The sequence below is a fragment of the Acomys minous genome, assembly GCF_964271855.1.
Source record: "Acomys minous genome assembly, chromosome: 1".
NCBI lineage: Eukaryota > Metazoa > Chordata > Mammalia > Rodentia > Muridae > Acomys > Acomys minous.
The window spans coordinates 605,595-623,846 of NC_140483.1; the positions used below are offsets into that span (position 1 = coordinate 605,595).

At 38.7% G+C, this 18,252-nt stretch overlaps 1 protein-coding gene across 3 annotated transcripts in view; it reads left to right on the forward strand.

Moving 5' to 3' along the window:
• CR1L (complement C3b/C4b receptor 1 like) overlaps positions 1-18,252 on the forward strand; it is a 50,462-nt gene that overhangs the window by 11,040 nt on the left and 21,170 nt on the right. For all 3 annotated transcript variants that reach the window (XR_014781479.1, XM_084794278.1, XM_084794279.1), the window contains exons 4-7: positions 1,780-1,865; positions 12,741-13,130; positions 15,831-15,933; positions 18,049-18,134. Coding sequence is in view for 2 of the 3 variants with exons in the window: in XM_084794278.1 (XP_084650404.1) it covers positions 1,780-1,865; positions 12,741-13,130; positions 15,831-15,933; positions 18,049-18,134 (665 nt within the window). In the remaining variant the exon portion in view is untranslated. The remainder of the gene's footprint in view (positions 1-1,779; positions 1,866-12,740; positions 13,131-15,830; positions 15,934-18,048; positions 18,135-18,252) is intronic.

The following is an 18,252-nucleotide window of genomic DNA, read 5'->3' on the forward strand; positions in this document are numbered from 1 at the left end:
GCTTAAATGTAATACAAAGCCCAGAAATAGGCCTAAATCTAATTTAAAAAGAGATTTCAAAATATTAAGCAATGTTTAATCAGAATAATTGGATCCTTAATTTAATTACACAGCAATGTAAAATTTATATAGTCCAAGACCTATGTAATAAATGAAGCCTCACTAAAACTGAATGAAAAAACAAATATGTGATTTGAGACCACTCAATTAATTGCTCATTTCAAGCAAAGTCAGAATCTACAAAAAGAAGGTGATAGACTTCACCAAAAAAAACTAGTGACACACACACAATAAGTAAATATATTAACATTTTATATGAAAAGAAGAAGAAAGAGAAAGCTAGCTGAGCACAGTATCTCTGCTGTCTGCTTCCTGGGTCCACTGAGATGTGAGGAGTTTTAGGCACAGGAGCCCACAATGTCATAAACCCCACCATGTCCTTCCTGCAAAGAGGGTTGAAACCTCTCAAACCTGAGCCAGAGTCAGCTGCTTCTCCTTGGGTTGCCTTTTTCAGATACTTGGTCACTGTTATAGGAAAATAACTAGTGCAACATATAACACTGAAATGCAAAGAGAAATGAACATCTATTCAAAATATTCATAGCTGCTTTATTCATATTAGGCAATTAACATCAAGGAACTGAAATGTCCATTGATAGGTAAACAGTTAAATGGACGATCCTGCATCCACGCTGTGGGCTCCTAGCAGGATTGCTTGATAAGTCTCCAGGAGTTATGCTGAGTAGAAAGCTGGCCATGTATGGCTGCATTCTATATGGCTCTTTATATAACTCTGGAAAGATTATATAATTATAGATATGATCACTGCGCATAAGAGTGGTAGGAAAATCAGGAGTGGAAAGAAGCAAGGTGCGTGTCGGAGTGACGGGACCGGTGTCTGTGTCTGCTCCAGATCTTGCGGGGCTGGGGAGTATACAAGCCTACACATATAAACTTGTGGGTAAAAAAGTCTTCTTCCTGCCAGGCAGTGGTGGCGCTCGCCTTTAATCCCAGCACTTGGGACGCAGAGGCACATGAATCTGAGTTTGAGGCCAGCCTGGAATATAGAACACGTTCCAGGACAGCCAGGGCTATGCAGAGAAGTCCTGCCCCACCCACCTCAAAGAACCCAAAATATCTATTTTCTCATAGGAAAAGGAGCAGGCGAAATTTAAATTTAAAACACACCACCATTTATTGTACTTCTAAAATGAAATATTTATATATAAATCTATCAAAAATAGGTATGAATTGAGTTACACTGAAAAGTGTCATGAATTGGTTTTTGTTTTTGTTTTTAATGGCACACAAGGCAATTTGCAGCATGTTAATTGAGTGTTGCTGACTTTAATTGAACGTTGCTGTTTTAAATGTGGAATCTTTGTTTACCTTTTTGGTCAAATTTGAGTTCCTTTGCTCTTGGTTAATGAGTCTTGCTGATAAAATATTTCCTTATCTAGGCATTCACATTAATGCTCACAAAGTATATGTGAATTCATATTGTATAATATACAGAAATAAACATGACATTTTCTTTGCCATGGAAACAACTATAATTTACCACATATTATGTGACACGACAATGAAAAGGGAAATCTTATTTAGTTGGAAAGACAGGAACAAGAAAATCAAAAAGTCCAAAGAAGGATGTAAGATTTGGGAAGTCATGGTCTTGAGAAGGAAATAAACATCTCAAAGTTTCTAATGTAGAATATCTGGGAAGCAGCAATCGAAGCAGACAATTACTTATGTATTGTTGCACATTTATTCTGTGTACAGATACCGTCTCATCGGTCAGTCCTCTGCTGAATGCACTGTCTTTGATGACACTGTCGCTTGGGATAGTGGGATACCTACTTGTGAGTGTAAGTTGAAAATTTTCTATTACTTGAGTATTTAATTTTCTCTTGAATTATATATATTTTTGCAGGACTGAGATTGAACCCAGCACCTTATGTGATCTACTACAGATATAAACCTGTAGCCCTATAAGGGATTTTTAAAATCTTTGTTAAAATTCCTTTTATATAATCTGTTCTTCAAGTAAATGAAGGTTCTGGCTCATTTTATCCCAACTTGACCCAAGCTAGAGTCGTTTGAGAGTAAGGACTCTCAGTTCAGAAGATGCCTCCATATGATCTGGCTATAGGTACGTCTGCAAGGCATTTTCTTAATTAGTGATCTGTGTGGGAGGGCCCAGCCTGTTGTTGGCCCTGGGAGTCCTGGGCTGGTGGCCTGGGTTCTGTAAGGAGGCAGGCTGAGCAAGCTGTGAGGAGCAGCCAGTGGCAGTGCTGCTTCATGGCCTCTGCATCAACTGCTGCCTGCAGGTTCCTGCTTCTGTTTCTCTTGGTGTACGACCTTCAGGATCTGTAAGCCAAACAAACTCTTTTCTCCCTGAGTTGCTTTTGGTCATGGTTTTCATCCCAGCAATAGTGACCGTAGGGTGGAAGACAGCTGCTGTGCTCTTAAATGGGTTGTTCTTGGCAACTTCCCCTAAGTTCTCCTTTGTTCTGGAATGTTCCTTTCATAAATACAGAAAACATGAAGGCATAAGAGCCTTCAAGTCTTATTTTTTACCTCACTTCACTGTAAATTACATTGGTTTTTTTTTTTCAGTGTCTAATATAATTATCATCCCATTGACAAATTAGTAAAATCTTTCTCACTATTCTTCAAGGTTAGTGAGGCTGTGGAAGAGCACACACTTTCATATATGGAAGACATAACACAATTTCCTGAAAGACACCATAAGGCTAAAAGCGGGGATTTATTTTGATCCATATTTTAGAATTTATATTTTGTAGATAATACAGAATTTTTAAAGGAATTCAGTGTGAACTTTTAATTACCATATTTTTTTCAGTAGTGAAAAATGTTAAAGTGGCCTAGACGTACTACGTGTTTTATATTATGAGTATAATATTATTCAATGTATATTATGTATTATATTGAAAGAAAACATCTTAAAATTAACTTTAAATTATTCCAAGGAACATAAAATCACTGTGCATAACTTAAGACATATACAGGAACGTTATTGAGTCATAAAAAGAAAATGTCGTCTGAACTCCATGGCTTCCTGATCCCTGTGGTACTGGTTGAAAGACTTCCAGTGAAACATGCAATGAAACAGAAGACCGGGGTACCCTGTAGAAGAGAAAGCAGCACATCCTACAGGAGTCACCACGGGCAGAGGCCAAAGAGGCGATTGTGGTCGTCTCTGTGTCAGATCGACTTTATATTATTTCTAAGAAAGAGTCTGCAGAAGAAGCTTTAAAGACCGTCCTGTCCAGGTGGCTGACAGGCCTGTTTACTTTACTCTTATATAGTCAAAGATGATGGCATGGCTTTGCTCTTTATCAGAAAGTCCACTAGTCTTATAATGTATACGGCTTCTGGAGCCAGGTTTAAACAGTTACCGATTAATGTCTTTCTGAGCAGTTCAAGAGAACAGGTTCTTCCCAGAACTAGACTGAGCTCTCATCCCTCTGACCAGAAGTTAGAGCTCTGCAGCTCCAGGCCTTGGCTTTATAAGCTGTGGATTGTGAGAGAGAAATCTGCCATACTTTCCTAATCCTATTAATGTTTAGTTATCTGCCTCACAATAGCATAGAGAAACACTTTAAAGGCATTTAAAGAAACACATTTTATGTTAACAAAAAATCAAGTGGCAGGCCGCATGTGTGGTAAGAGCTCATATTTAAAAGCAGTATAGCTAGCTGTAGCTGGGTCTATATTTCTTATCTGTCTAATTATGTAAACTTCCTATAGCCTAAGCTCACCAAATAGCATTAAGTCCCTCCGGGAAAGCTAGAGGAGGTTTTGGTATATTGGATGGTAGCATATGTCCTGGAGGAGATCGTCCCGTGTTCTTGTGAAGTTTCTCCGATTTGGCCTCGCAGTGATTCAGGAAAGACTTTTGTTCACTATCTCTAGATCTCTACCTAAGTCATATAACACTGTCATCCCTGGGGTGATGATCTCTGTAGTGAAGTTGCTCTAACTGCTGTTTTCCATAGCGTAATATTAACCTATCAACATGCCTAAAATGGTTTGTATTTCCAGGCTTCTGATGCTAGCTCTTCATGTTTACAAAGTGGACGTTCAAATCTTGTGTACATTATTTAATAGTTTATTTACTTTTTATTTTATAGAAATTATTTTTTACATATTACCATATTTTCTAACAAATATAATAAGTATGTTTTCTTTTACTCTGTGACCTGTCATCTTGTTTCTTTTTGAAGATAGAAGTTCTACATTTTAATAGTGTTAACTAATTTTCCCCTTAGAGCTACTGATATTTTTGTTCAAGAAAACCTGTGTGTTATGATGACTTTCCCTTGTCTTATACTATAAAGTTAAACTTTTTTGTTTGTTTTCTCTTTTATTGTGTATGGGTGTTTTGCCTGCATGTATGTCTATGCATCAGTTGCCTGTAATGCCTATGGATCCAGAAGAGGGCATCAGATCCCCTGGACCTGCAGTTACAAACAGTGTGAGCTACTATATGGGTCTAGGATTGGAAGCCCAGTCTTTTGGAAGAGCAACCAATGGTTTTAACAGTTAAGCCATCTCTCCAGCTCCCTGGGTTTATTTTTATGTCTTGTGTCATAATGGAAAGGCTTCTTGCTTTTGCTTACTTTTCTGGTTGACAGGCAATTGATCCATTGAATATTGTAAAAAAGCCATTCTTGGGGCTGAGGCTATAGCTCAAGATTGAAGCATTTGCACATTACATAAAAAGGCCATGAGTTCAAGAATCCACAAAAAATAATTATTTAATCATTTACTGTTTGCATCTACAATGCAGCAATCCCATACATCAAGTTAAGTGAACTTACGTCTTGATCTCCTTCCAAGCAGGCTCCATTTTCTTGGTTTATTTGCTATACTATTTTAATGACTGTAGCAGCAAGACTTAGTTCCTAGTGGCATGTATCTTCTACCACTGAACTTCTTCAGGACTCATTTGGTGATTCTTGACCTGTTGCATTTCTATATATGATCAAACACTAGAGTAAGAATTCTACCTAAATTTTTATTGAGTTTGTATTGATTTAGTAAATTATTTTGTAAACAATTAACACATTTATATTTTTGAGTTTTAAATTATAAATGTGATACCATTCTTTTTAAGACTTTAATTTCTTTCAGCATATTTAATAATTACATATAGAACTCATGTATCTTCTACTAGATTTAGTCTTAGATATCATTTGTAAAATTTCATTTTCAAATTATTTCTAGAAATGTAAATTTTGGCCTTGTACCTGGCAATTTGCATATCCTTTTGAACTTACATAAGATCTTGCCATCTATAAATTTAACCAAGTTTTGAAATGTTTGCTTCCTTGGGACACTGGTGTTCGTATTTGTTAGAACCTCCAGTACTACAAGAGATAATATTAGACTAGTGGTCATCGTAAAGCATTTGGCTACTGCAGTTTTCTTTGAGCTGAGTACATCCCTCCTGGACAATGAATACAAACTTTGTACCTTCTGTAAGAAGTTCATGGCCACAGAGTCAGTTTCTGTGGTCTGAATCAGTGTGGGAAGGACAGAGGTGTGACCCGGGCATCTTGTTATAAGCCAAGGAAACTTGGAGAGAGAAACCACAAGTCTGCTTGAGGACACATTGTGGATGCCACTCTCAGCGTTCTCAACTTGGTTACTGTAAAAAAGGAGAGAAGGATATTCCCGGGATGACAGATTATACTGTGCCTCTGTGGTTGGGACCAAAAGAGTCAGAAGGATCTGAAAGCTTTATCTCTAAAGAAGATGCTGATGTCTGCCAATATGTTGTCAGAAAGCTTTTAAACAAAGAAGGTAAAAGCACCCAAGATTCAGCATTTTGCTTGTCCATATTTTTTTTAGATCTATTTATTATAATGTATACAGTGCTCTGCCTGCATGTACTCTTGCGGGCCAGGAGATGGCGCCATATCACATTACAGATGGTTATGAGCCACCATATGGTTGCTAGGAATTGAACTCAGGACCTTTGAAAAAGGAGGTGGTGCTCTTAACCACTGACCCATCTCTCCAGCCCAGATTCAGCATCTTTTTATTCCATTTGTCCTGCAACACAGACACCATGATATGTTCTAAAGAAACACTGAACTAAGAAAAATGAGGAGGCTGCGAAATATGTTAAATTTTTCGCTAAAAGAATGAAGGAAGCTGAAGAATAATGTCAGAAACAAAATGTTCAAAAGACATAAGCTGTCGTTGTCTCACACTTCCAAGTCTGAGACCAGTCAGAAATAAATCTTCAACAAATAAATGATCAGACCTTTGGGGGAAAAAAAAGATATTCTTTGTCAGGCATGGTGCAGTGGCGCATGCCTATAATCCCAGCACCCAGGAACCAGAGGCGAATGGATCTCTGCGAGTTCAAAGCCAGCCTGATCTACAAACTGAGCGCCAGGACAGCCTGAACCACACAGAGAGACCCTCTCTCAAAAGGCCAAAACCAAAACCAAAAACAACCCCCCCCCCCAAAAAAAACCCCACACAAACAAACTAAAACACAAGATAATTCTTTGATTAACCAAATTCTTCTTTATTTTTACTTAGCTGAAAGGTTTGCCTTTATTTTGTGTTACAATTATAATTCCATATGTATGAAATAATCATATCTCTTTTTCTTTCATTTTGGTAATATGTCACAATGACTTTAAAAGACAAACCAACTGAATTCGTAAAGGAAACCTATTTTAGTTCTAATATGTTATATGTTATTTACTTCTACATATGTATGTATGCATATATGTATGGTTGTTAATGTTTTTTATCTCATCATTATAAAGTTGATTTAATAGTTGAAAATCAGTTAGTGAAAGCCCCATTTTGGTCATTGCATTATTTTGTTTAAATATTGCTGAATTTAATTTTCCCTGATTTTGTTTAGTAAATTTCCATCTTTGTTTCAAGAACTCCTGTGTTATAATTAGCTTTTCTTTTAGTACCATTGTCCAGATTAGGCATCAAGACTATATTGGCCTAATAAAAATTTCCAGGCATTATTGTTTTCTGTTCTCTGGAACGATTTGCATAACGATAATGGTATTTTTGCTTCTATGGTTCAGTGGGTTCAGTAATGCAGTAGTCCAGGTATGTGTGAGGGAAGTTTATTGTGGACATTTATCTTTTAATTGCTGATTTTATTTTCTTAATAACTATAAAATAGCATATTTTACTAATGTCTTATTAAATTAATTTGGGGGTAAGCTGTGTTTTTCAAGGTGATTGCTCATTTCTGTTTAGTTTTTTTTTTTTTTGGTTATTAGCATTATCTTAATGATTGTGTCTACTCATCTTTTTTATGTCTGTAGGCTCTGCAGTGATAACAAGCTTAAATTCTCTTTCTCTGGTCAGTTTTACTGGAGGCTTATCAATTCTGTTAGGTTCTTCACAAACAATCTTTAACTTTGTTGATTTTAACCTAGTATATGCTTGACAATTTTTAATTCTCATTTCTGCCATAGTATTTCCTTTCTTCCTTTTTCTTTGACCTCAACTTTATGTATTCCTTCTCCTAAATTAATTACATGGATGATGAGATAATTCATTTTAAACTTTTATTTTTTATAGTATACATATAAACCTATAAATATATTTCAGGCTATTTTATTTACTTTCCAAGCATTTATCATTCCATTACTGTGCACAAAAGTTTTCTGACAAATAGACAGATTATTTGTGTGATACTTAAATTCTAAATATTGGGAGATTTTCCAGCTTATTATTTTTTACTGCTTTACTTTGAAACATACTGAGTCATATTTTATGGCCCAGAATAGGGATAATTTTAATGAAGTATTATAATCCTTAAAAAAAGAATGTATAGTGGTTTATGTAATTTTCTATAAATGTGATTTTGGAAAATATGATTTAGCATAAAATTTTGCTTTCTTCTATTTTTTCTTTAAGTTATTGATGGGAGTATATAAAGTATATACATTCATTCTCTAGGGCTCACATGGGAAGTTATTACAAACTTGGTGAACTTAAAGAAGAATTTATTATCTTTCAATTTGGTGGCCAGAAGACTCAAGTCAAGTTACCAGTAATATGTTTGGTGTCTTTTGGAAACCAAGAGAGAGAATCTGGTTTTTGCCTTCTACTTTTTGACAATTTTTTGTTTTTTATGATTATGAAAACATCACTCTCTGTCTTCTCATTAGATGATCTGTATTTCCACTTATTTTTGTTGTTGTTGTTTTTTTCATTCATTAGAAAATATTTTATTAGTTTCTATAATCAAACACTCAGAGCTAAAAACTGACATGTGTAATTCAGTGTCCTGCCCTTGAAAAAATAAGAAAGTTAAATTTTGTGTTTCTAGACTGATATGGTTGGCAGAAGGTGCAGCGCAGGCTGGCTCCAACTACTGAGTAGCCTCCCTCCTCCTGCTCAGTGCACTCGCTGTCATGTGTCACCACAGCTCCCTGTTCCCTGAACTGTCTCTTACAAAGCCGGTAAATGCCCTGTTTACTGCAGCCTAATGTAAACACTAATTTTATAATATATGTCTACAACACTACAAACAGAATTCCAACTGTGTAACTCTATTTGTAGCTTCCTGCCACTATTTCTTTTAATATTATTTTTTTGCAGAAAAAAATTCATTGCTGATATTCACCATGCAGTGAATTATGCTGCCTTGACATGTGTTTTGAATATAGCAGCCCTAGTTGGCCACATTTTCACTTTTTGTGGTTTATGTTACTCACAATCAACTCGTCCATAAATCGTAGATGTACAATTCCAAAAATAAATAATTCATAAGTTTTAAATTATACATCTCTGTAAAAAGTGTGATGAACTCTTATGCTGTCCTTTACTATTCTATTTCACTGAGGGTTTAACAAAAAAAAATTCCTGGAACTTACTTTAGTCTTCTTATACCAGAAGTAGAAAGTAGTCACTCTAGAAGGGAATTCTTGTTCTCCTTCCTCCAACTTCTTCTTCATTGTGGTTGTTCTGGAAATCTGACTCCTACGAGTGCACCCTGGTGGCCATGCTCCTATTGGGCAGCCAGATAAAAGATGCTGATCTTAACAGCAGTTTCACTCATATGCATGTCTCTTAGAATTCATGCCTGCTTTCACGGAGCCCACTAACTATTTCAAAGACGCCCGACTAACACTGGGATTCCAATAGGGATTTCTCTCCTAGGTCACTCTCTGGCCTTCACACCGACCGATCTCTGTTGGCTTCATGTATCCTCGGAACATGCAGAAAATAAAATCACTTTTTCCTGTTTCTGATCTAATCATTAAAACTGTAAATTAAAGCGTACCCCGACACACAGCTCTGTCACGTGAGACCCCTCCTTACTGTGTCACTAACAACTCTATATGAATATAAACTATTGTTCTCCAGCCTAAAAACTCTGTTGGCTTTTTTTTTTTTTTAAGTCTTATAAGTCAGGAACTTCATTGTTGAAACATTTTTTTTCCCTTGTGATTTTCTTGGTTGTTGTTTCTGTTTCATGGCTGCTATTCTCTAGATGAAGAATTAATTGAATTCTGTTGTTAAGTTTATATGGCTTCTTGAATTTACAGTTCTGTGGTATCTTTCATCAGGCTTAGAATGTTCTCAGTTCCTCTTCAGTGGTGTGTATACTTTTATCTCTCCGTTCTCTTTATGTAACGCCACCTGCGTATACTTCTATACCAGAGGTCCTGCTGCCACCACTGCTCATTAAACAAACAAACAAACCATAAGCCTGTGAGACAGATGACTGGAGATCACTTGTTTATTGGGGTAGAAGCCATGCTCCTGTCAATACAATACACAATATTCTGGAGCCAAACATGAATGACCGTGGCTGGGAGACACAGATTTAGGTTACCCCAAATTCCATGATCCATGGCAACATTTTTCAGTGCAAAAACTACAGCTCTTATCTTGAAGGGACTAACAGATAGTTTATTCTGGAACTATTTTGACTATGGCCCAGTAAAAGAGATTTAGATTACCTCAAATTCCTTCTTCCAATGTGAAAGCAGTTTCATACTTTTACAGAACAAAGAAGTCATAAATCAAGGCAAATTTAAATTGTTGGGTACATCAGAGAGACAGTTAAAATGAGATGGGAAAAGCTTTCCTATAGGTGATATCTGATGACATTCTTAGCTTTCGGGTTGGTGGAAGCTAGTGGTCCACTAAGTTAATAGATTCCCAAAGGTTTCTATCTGTCAATCACAAGATGTTAGTTCTGACACGGAGGTGGGGAAGGAATGATTTTGCTGGAGTGCTAGAACTATCCCAATGTAGGTAATTAACCTCTGGACTTGCAATGTCCCAGTACTGGAATAATAATCACTCAACCAGTCTCTGCATATACAACTTCTTTTTGGGAAATTTCTCTCACAAAGTTTCTATATTAACAGAACAAGGAAAGCCATAAATGTAGGGACTTTTAAAATACATTGGAAACGTTAAGTGAGTGGGCTTGAAGCAAAGCAGCGAAACTTCTGCTATAGTCCTCAGGTGCTACTTTGATTAGTAGAAACCAGGGTAATATTAAGTTGATATATCCCCAAAAAATGTTTTATCTGTTAGTCACGGGATAGTAGGTCTAACACAGAAGTGAGCAAGGGATGGCTATTTGGAGGGCTAAAGATAGCCCAAGATAAATTGTTTATCAGCCTCTAAATCTGTAAAATTGTGAGGGGCAGACTCCTTCTACCCCACCCCCTTACTTACATATTGCAGTTAGCCAAGAGACTGAGACCATCCTTGATGCAGGAGTAATCTCCAGAGAACCACCGTGCTCTCTCAAACAGTAAAAACTTCTTCAGACCATCTTACAGAACCAGGGCGTGGACCCTGATCAATGACTATAGCACAGCAGGTATGACCTGGGTGTGGACCCTGATCAGTGACTATAGCACAGCTGGTAGGACCTGAGCGTGGACCCTGATCAGTGACTATAGCACAGCTGGTAGGACCAGGGCTGCTTGGTTGTAAATAACTCTTGCTGTTTGTCCCATTGTTCTCTCCTTAAACCTGAAGCTCCTGTCAGCACCCAGGAGGCAGGCTTTGGGGTCAATGGGCCCCTTTTTCTGTTCCATTTCCCTGTGCTTTCACTTTCAGTAACTGCCTTCTACTTTTTACCATCTCTTTAGTTGGTATTCTTGGGAGTAGTAACCAAAGCTAGATTATCAGGCCTTTTTAACAGCAGATTAGACTGAGTTACAGAGAAAACCTGATTGAAGGTTTGGGACAATGATTTCTCTCTCTTAAAGGGAGATAAGCTAGGTTAGACAGACTGTCTTTGACTAACATGCTTATATAAATAGGTGAACAAGTGACTCACTATAAGGAAGACAGACAAAAGTAATGAAGTCAGTTCTTATCACTATAATTAAGATAATAGCTTCTGTGATAAAAATATTTATTTCAGCACACAGCTTTGAAGGTCCAGTTCCTAACTGTGTAGTCCTATTGCTCAGGGCCCCTACCAAGGCAGCACCCCATGGCAGGGACATGTGGAAGAACAAATTACTCATGTCAGAAGCTAATGGGCTCAAGCAGAGAGAAGAGTAAAGATCACACATCTCCTCAAGAGCACATCCTCAAAGACCTGAGGATTTCCCAGGAGGCCAAACTTCTTAAAAGTTCCGCTGCAGTCACGCCACCCTGGAGCCAAGCCTTCAATACCTTGTTGCTGTGGAAACATTACCCATAGTTAAAACACAGCAATAACCCACACTCTTCAGAGAACAGAACAGTTTTGACCTTTCTACAAGGCTCTGGGACACTGGCCAAATGGCACTATTTGACTTATTCTCAGGATTTTTAATTTTTCTTGGCCATGACAGTACTTGGAGATTTACAGCCTTTGAGGTGGTAGGTGTCAATCAGCCCTGACTCCAAGAGTACAGTTCTTTATCAAGAATCACCAGTTCAGTAAGACCACCACAAGTTCAATAGGCTTTTGGTTCCCACTACTGGTGCGACTCTCCCTTCTCACAGAACAGTAGTCTAGTGCCAAACACTTTCTTCATTTTAAGTGTACTTACAGGTTTTTGTGAACCAGTTCATAAAAACTGTCCTATAATAACCTTAGGTTTCTGTCTTTTACACGTTTCAAAGTATTTGAAATTATATTTGGAATTATGTTTTACTTGAAAGTTATTTTTCAGACAGAATTATTTTCTAAGATAACTTATTTTGGTATTCCTAAAAATTCTATGTCAAATTTAGCTTCTCACATATGTTGCATGAATATTAGTGGTCTATGTTTTCACTAATCCATTAGATTTTCAAAATGCTTAATAAGTAATAATCTACAGTTTCACTAATTTTCTCATATTTACAGACATATCCAAATTTATTTTGAAGTCCTCTCCATTTGTGTTTCATTTGTCCCTTATTTTTTTCTTAGTGGATATTTTTTTAAAATTTCATTTCAGTTAGTAACAAAAACTGAAATTAATGGGCAAGAAGAAAAATATGGAAGCCATTATAAACTCTCTAATATGACCAAAGAGCTAGCTCAAATAAAAAGGTCAATTATATTTATAACTGCATATGTTTGTAGGAAATAAGTAGGAGAGCAGAGCACATGTTATTATGTGCACCTAAATGGCAACATTTTAAAACTGACCTACAAGTCAAGAAATATTAAAAGCAAACAATGAGTATGAATATCTTCAGCCCAGTGACTCATTAGACTCCACCATCATTATTTAAATAAAATTTAATCTGCTTGCTCTTCCCAGTGATTCCTTGTGAGCAGCCCCCAACCATTCCCAACGGATTACCTATCACGTCCGGAGACGATTTTCGTTATGGAATGGTGGTTACCTATCGCTGCAACTCTGATGCAGAAAAGAAGATGCACCTGGTGGGGGAGCCCTCTATACACTGCACCAGCAGTGACGGTAAAGTCGGAGTCTGGAGTGGCCCTCCTCCTCAGTGCATCGAACTCGACAAATGTATACCTCCTCACGTCGAAAATGCAGTCATGGTGCCTGAAAATAGAAGCTTGTTTTCCGTAAGGGATACTGTGGAATTCGAGTGTCAGCCTGGCTTTAGCAGAAAAGGAGCCAAGAAAGTGGAGTGTCACTCTCTAAACAAATGGGAGCCAGCGTTACCAACCTGCTTCAAGGGTAAGTGACCAGGGCTGGGGAAGTCTGCAATGCCATGGGGTATTGGAGGATCAGACATAAGGGTTGGTTCTGGAAAAAAAGCGAACAGGCTGAAGGAATACATTTTCTTGGGAGGGAATATGAAATCAAGAAAGAATGTATATTTGTGTGAGTGTTCATGCAACCTTTTAAGCACATCCATTCAAATTGAGAAGCAGAGCTAAATGTGAACAAGGAATGTAGTACACCCTAGGAATTATCCTATACAGAAGCTCTTTTCTGTGTATTGCTGTCTCCAGCCCCCATCAGTTATTCATATACATGATATTTACTAATATGTAACGAGCAGTCCATGGCCAGTCATATTTAATGTGTACATGTTTAATTTATAACTCTGTGGTAGTTACTACTACTTCCATATTGAGTCTTAGAGGTTAGGTAATTTTCCAAGATGATGTACACACTAACTTGCAGAGCCAAGGTTAGAATCCAAATCGGCCCATCCGCCAGATTCCTCAAGGAAGAGCTTCCTGTAGACAACGAGCTATAAAGATGTTAGACGGTCAAGGGGAATGAAAAGGGGAAAGCAATGTTGCTAATGTCAGGGAGCTGCTGCTGCTGCTGCTGCAGGGGTAGAGTTGACACAGCTGGCCCTGCTCTGGTGGACACTGTCATGGATGACACAGCCAGACCTTGCCACTGCTCCCAAGATAGAGCCAGTCCTTGCTGGTCATTGAGTAGCTGCTGCTCACTTCAGAGTCGTCGAGGGTGCCTCAGCTGAGGCTGTTCCTGGATGCATAAAGGTGTCTGTCTGTCAAGTCTCATGTCCGTTAGTTTCATATATATGCCTCCTGGTGGCAGAGCTTAGTTATAGCCCCAAGAGCATTGTTTCTTAACCTGCAGGTTGCAGCCCCTTTGGCAAACCTCTTATCTCCAAAAATATTTATATCACAGTTCAGTAACAGTAGCAAAATTACTATTATGAAGTACCAATGTAAGTAATTTTACAGCTAGGGGAGGTCACCACCGCATGGGTAACTGTATTAAAGGGTCACAGCATTAGGAAGGTTGAGATCCACTTCCCCAGAACAGAGAAATTATAGTTTTCATGCCTCTACCCATAGCAGTCAAAGGATGATATGTAACATGAGACTGGGAACCAACAGAAGTTTAGTCAGCTGCTCTTTAAATATCACAGCTCAGTGTATAAGTCAAGGAAAGTTCTTGAAAGGTGAACCCTCAAAAATAAGTATTATAGCATCGAAAGTATTTGAAAAAAATTTTTTTGTTTTGTTTTTTTCAAGACAGGGTTTCTCTGTGTAGCCTTGGCTGTCCTAGACTCACTTTGTAGACCAGGCTGGCCTCAAACTCACAGAGATCCACCTGCCTCTGCCTCCTCCTGAGTGCTGGGATTAAAGGCATGCGCCACCACAGCCGGCTTTTAAGGAAGTCATTTATTCTAGACTAATAACTCATTTTTTTTAAAAAAACTGGGTTATTGGTTCAGAGAAGAGAGTTCAAAGAGGAGACCTGACTTGAAATGAGGTTTTGGATTTTGTTGTTGTTGTTGCTTGTGTGTATGTGTGTGTGTGTGTGTGTGTGTTTTCCCCATTTTGCAACTTAACTGTGTTAAGACTCACATGCATCCTTACTCTCTCAGTTCAAAACAATTGCTTAGAGAGAAGCTGGGCCCAGGACGTTAGAACACTGCGTACATGGTGCGCACTCTTGTTATGATAACTATAGGTTGTTAGAAAGATTTTGCTCAGTGGCTTCCTCATCTATCTTCTGAGTGGAATGAAATCAGTGAGTGACCAGCACTAGTTATGTAGTACAGCAGACAGAGAGAGGAAGCTCCTAGTAACCTGGGCCAGGCACTCAGTGAAGCAGGCGTCAAAGGAAATTAGGACAGAAACTGTTGCTAGCACCATTGTGGTTGACCATTGGGAAATATGGTACAACATTTAGATTCCTCTTATTGCCTAAAATGTGAAACTAAAATTAGGTGATACCTTTCTAGAAAGGTAGTGTGGGAATCTAAAATAAACCATTAATCTTTCAATTTTGTGTAGGGTGAGTAGAAATTGGAAGTGTAGCCAGGTGGTGGTGGCTCACAACTTAGTTCCAGAACAGCCAAAGCCACATTAAAAAAAAAAAACCTTGCCGCAAAACAAACAAAAAACAAAAACAAAAAACAAAACAAAAAATAAATTGTAAGTGTTGTAATCTTAGTGTATACCTTAGACAGAAAATAATAAAGTTAACATCCGTTGTAGCCACAGTGTTTTGTATTGTTATTTTTGGTAGAAAGGTTGTTTAGTCATATACTCATATATAAATAAGGCTGTTTTTTCATTCTTCTTTCTTTTCCTCACGTATAGACCTATAGCTGTGATCCTCTTGCACCTGTCATCCAGTTTACTATTGGAGAAAACTGTTTTCATGCCATGAAATGCTCTTTTCTTCCTCAGTATGTCAGCTGCCCCCAAACCCAATACTAGGAATATAGTCCCAAGAAAAGACCAGTTTTCTCCCAAGTGGAAACCGCTCTATGGCTGTAAGCCAGGCCACATGCTCCATAGAGCTGTTTCTCTGGACTGCAGAGTCCTGTGTCCCCGGGACATGTGCAAGTCCTGAGGCTGTCATCTAGCTTGACAAATATGGCTCGTGTTTTTATTCTCCACACACTGCTACTATTTGTGTTTGGCTCTTTTCCTCCAGTGAAACCCTGTGGTGCTTTCCTGGACCAGCTTCCTAATGGGCGTGTGCTGTTTCCGCTAAATCTTCAACTTGGGGCCAAAGTGTCCTTTGTTTGTAATAAAGGGTAAGTGCGAGCAGGCCTGATCGGCTGGACTTAGAACTAAGTCTGAACGTGTCCTATGGGAAGTTGGCATGGGGGAAGACACAGTTTCTGATATTGTGTATAAGAAGACTGATGGCTGGTAGGATTGATAAAAGGAGATATGAAGGAAAAACTGAGGCAATGTATGAAATGACAGATTAAAAAACCAAACATACCTACTAATTTTAAGTATATAGGTAATGCACTAAAAGAAAAAAAAATTTTTAAATAGAAATAACACTAGTAATTTTGAGAAAAATTATTGCAGCATTTATATAAATAAAAATATATTTAGCAATGTTTTCAGAAAAATTAAACCCTCAATAATAGAAGCAATAAGAGAAGTAAAAAATAAAGTGAAACATTTTTAAATTATTTATTTATTTATTCACTTTACATCCCGATCATAGCTCCCTCCACTACTCTTCGGAAAAGGGGAGTCCCCTTACCCATCTACCCCAGCTCATCACGTCGTATTAGGACTGAGCACATCCTCTTCCCCTGTGGCTTGGTGAGGTAGCCCCACTAGGGTTAAGTGATCAAAAGTTAGGCACCTGAGTCCATGTCAGAGATAGCCTTCCCCATTGCTTTTCCATAAGAGGATGTTTGGCTATGAGTTCCCGCATCTGTTTGGATCTACTGCTGGTGTAGCTCTCAGAGGAGAGCTGTGCTAGGCTCCTGTCTGCAAGCATAGCAGAGCATCATTAGCAGTGTCAGGGGTTGGCTCTCTCCCATCGGGTGGGTCTCAGGTTGGCCTGGACACTGGGTGGACAGTCCCTCAGTCTCCTCTCTGTCTTTATCCCTGCACATCTTGTAGCAGGGCAAATTTTGGGTCGAAGTTTTTATGGGTTGGTTAGTGTTTCCCTCCCAGCACTAGGAGTCCTGTCTAGTTAGGGGGTGCCCTCTTCAGTCTCTGTGACCCTTGCTACTAGGAGTCTCAGCTAGAGTCACCCTGATATCCTTCCAGAAGCCTGTTCTGTCTTACGTCTCCAGCCCACATTTTCTGTTCTCTCTGTAGGTCCTCTCTCCTACTGTGCCTGCTCTCCCCAGGTCTGATCTCCATCCCTGTCTCTCTGTGTCCCCTTCCTACCTTGTTTGCTCTCTCCAACCACACCCACTGTCTGTTCTATTTCCCCTTCTGAGTTAGATTAAACATCTTCTCTTGGGTCTTCCTTGTTACTTCTTTGGGTCTGTGAATTGTATATTTATCCTTAAAACGCTGTTATGTATCATTTGATCAGTAATTGGCTATGAGCTCTAAAATGGGATCATGGTGGCTGATATTAATATTTTAGGTGAGGTCATAAAAATTCATAGAGGCAGACATGCCTTCATGAAACTACCAATTACGGACAACAAAGAGCCTGCTCTCCAGGGCTTCACAGAATTTTTTGTAGGCACCAAATACCAGGATCAAATAAGGTTTAAGAGGGCATAAGGGTTTGACATCCTTTGAGAATCTTCTAAAAGTTGGCTTTATCCTCTTTCCGTTTTCTTTCCGGTCTCAGTGCTCTAAAAGGAAAAACAGACAAACAAACAAAACAAGAAACAAGTAACAAAAACCTCCCGGTACATTTCAAGTCTTCTTATAGGCCGTAGACCTACAGTTCCTAAGTCACCTGCTTCTCTGCCTCGCCCAAAGAGGCATAACTTACTCCTCAGGAGCTCAGTATGCTGACGTGAACTTCCTAGGCAGCAGTCACGGATACTGAGACACAGAACAGTCTCCTTCCTGCCAGTTAACTCTGCTTCCCCAGGGCTAGAATTTGCAAGGTGTTGCCTTGGCGGACTGGGTTTGCAGATATGCCCATGAGCATGACCATTGTCTCTGAGTCAGGGTCCAGGGTCTAGCTCTGCCCTGACTACGTTCCTCAGTTTAAGCTGGGACTGTTGTATGACAAGTCCCTCTACCTTGCAGTTCTGTTTTGCTAGAAGCTGCTAGAAGCTGTGGTAGCTGGGTGGCTTGGCATCTGCACACCTCTTCCACCGCTTGGTTTCATATCCTTAAAACCTTCAGATGCTCTTTTGGCTACACCTGGGAGTTGAGTATTACCCTGGCTGAGATATTTTACAGTCCACTGCCATTTTCTTCCTTAGGTTTCAATTAAAAGGCAATTCTGCTAGTCATTGTACTCTTACTGGGACGGAAAGCACTTGGAATAGCAGTGTTCCTGTGTGTGAACGTGAGTATATAGAGTGATGGCGCTCGCTCTGACTTCCTGTGCTTCATCCCATGCCCTTCCTCCTAGTATTTCTTCTATACTGTAGTCTGAGTTATTGATAGAAGTTGATTACTTTGAT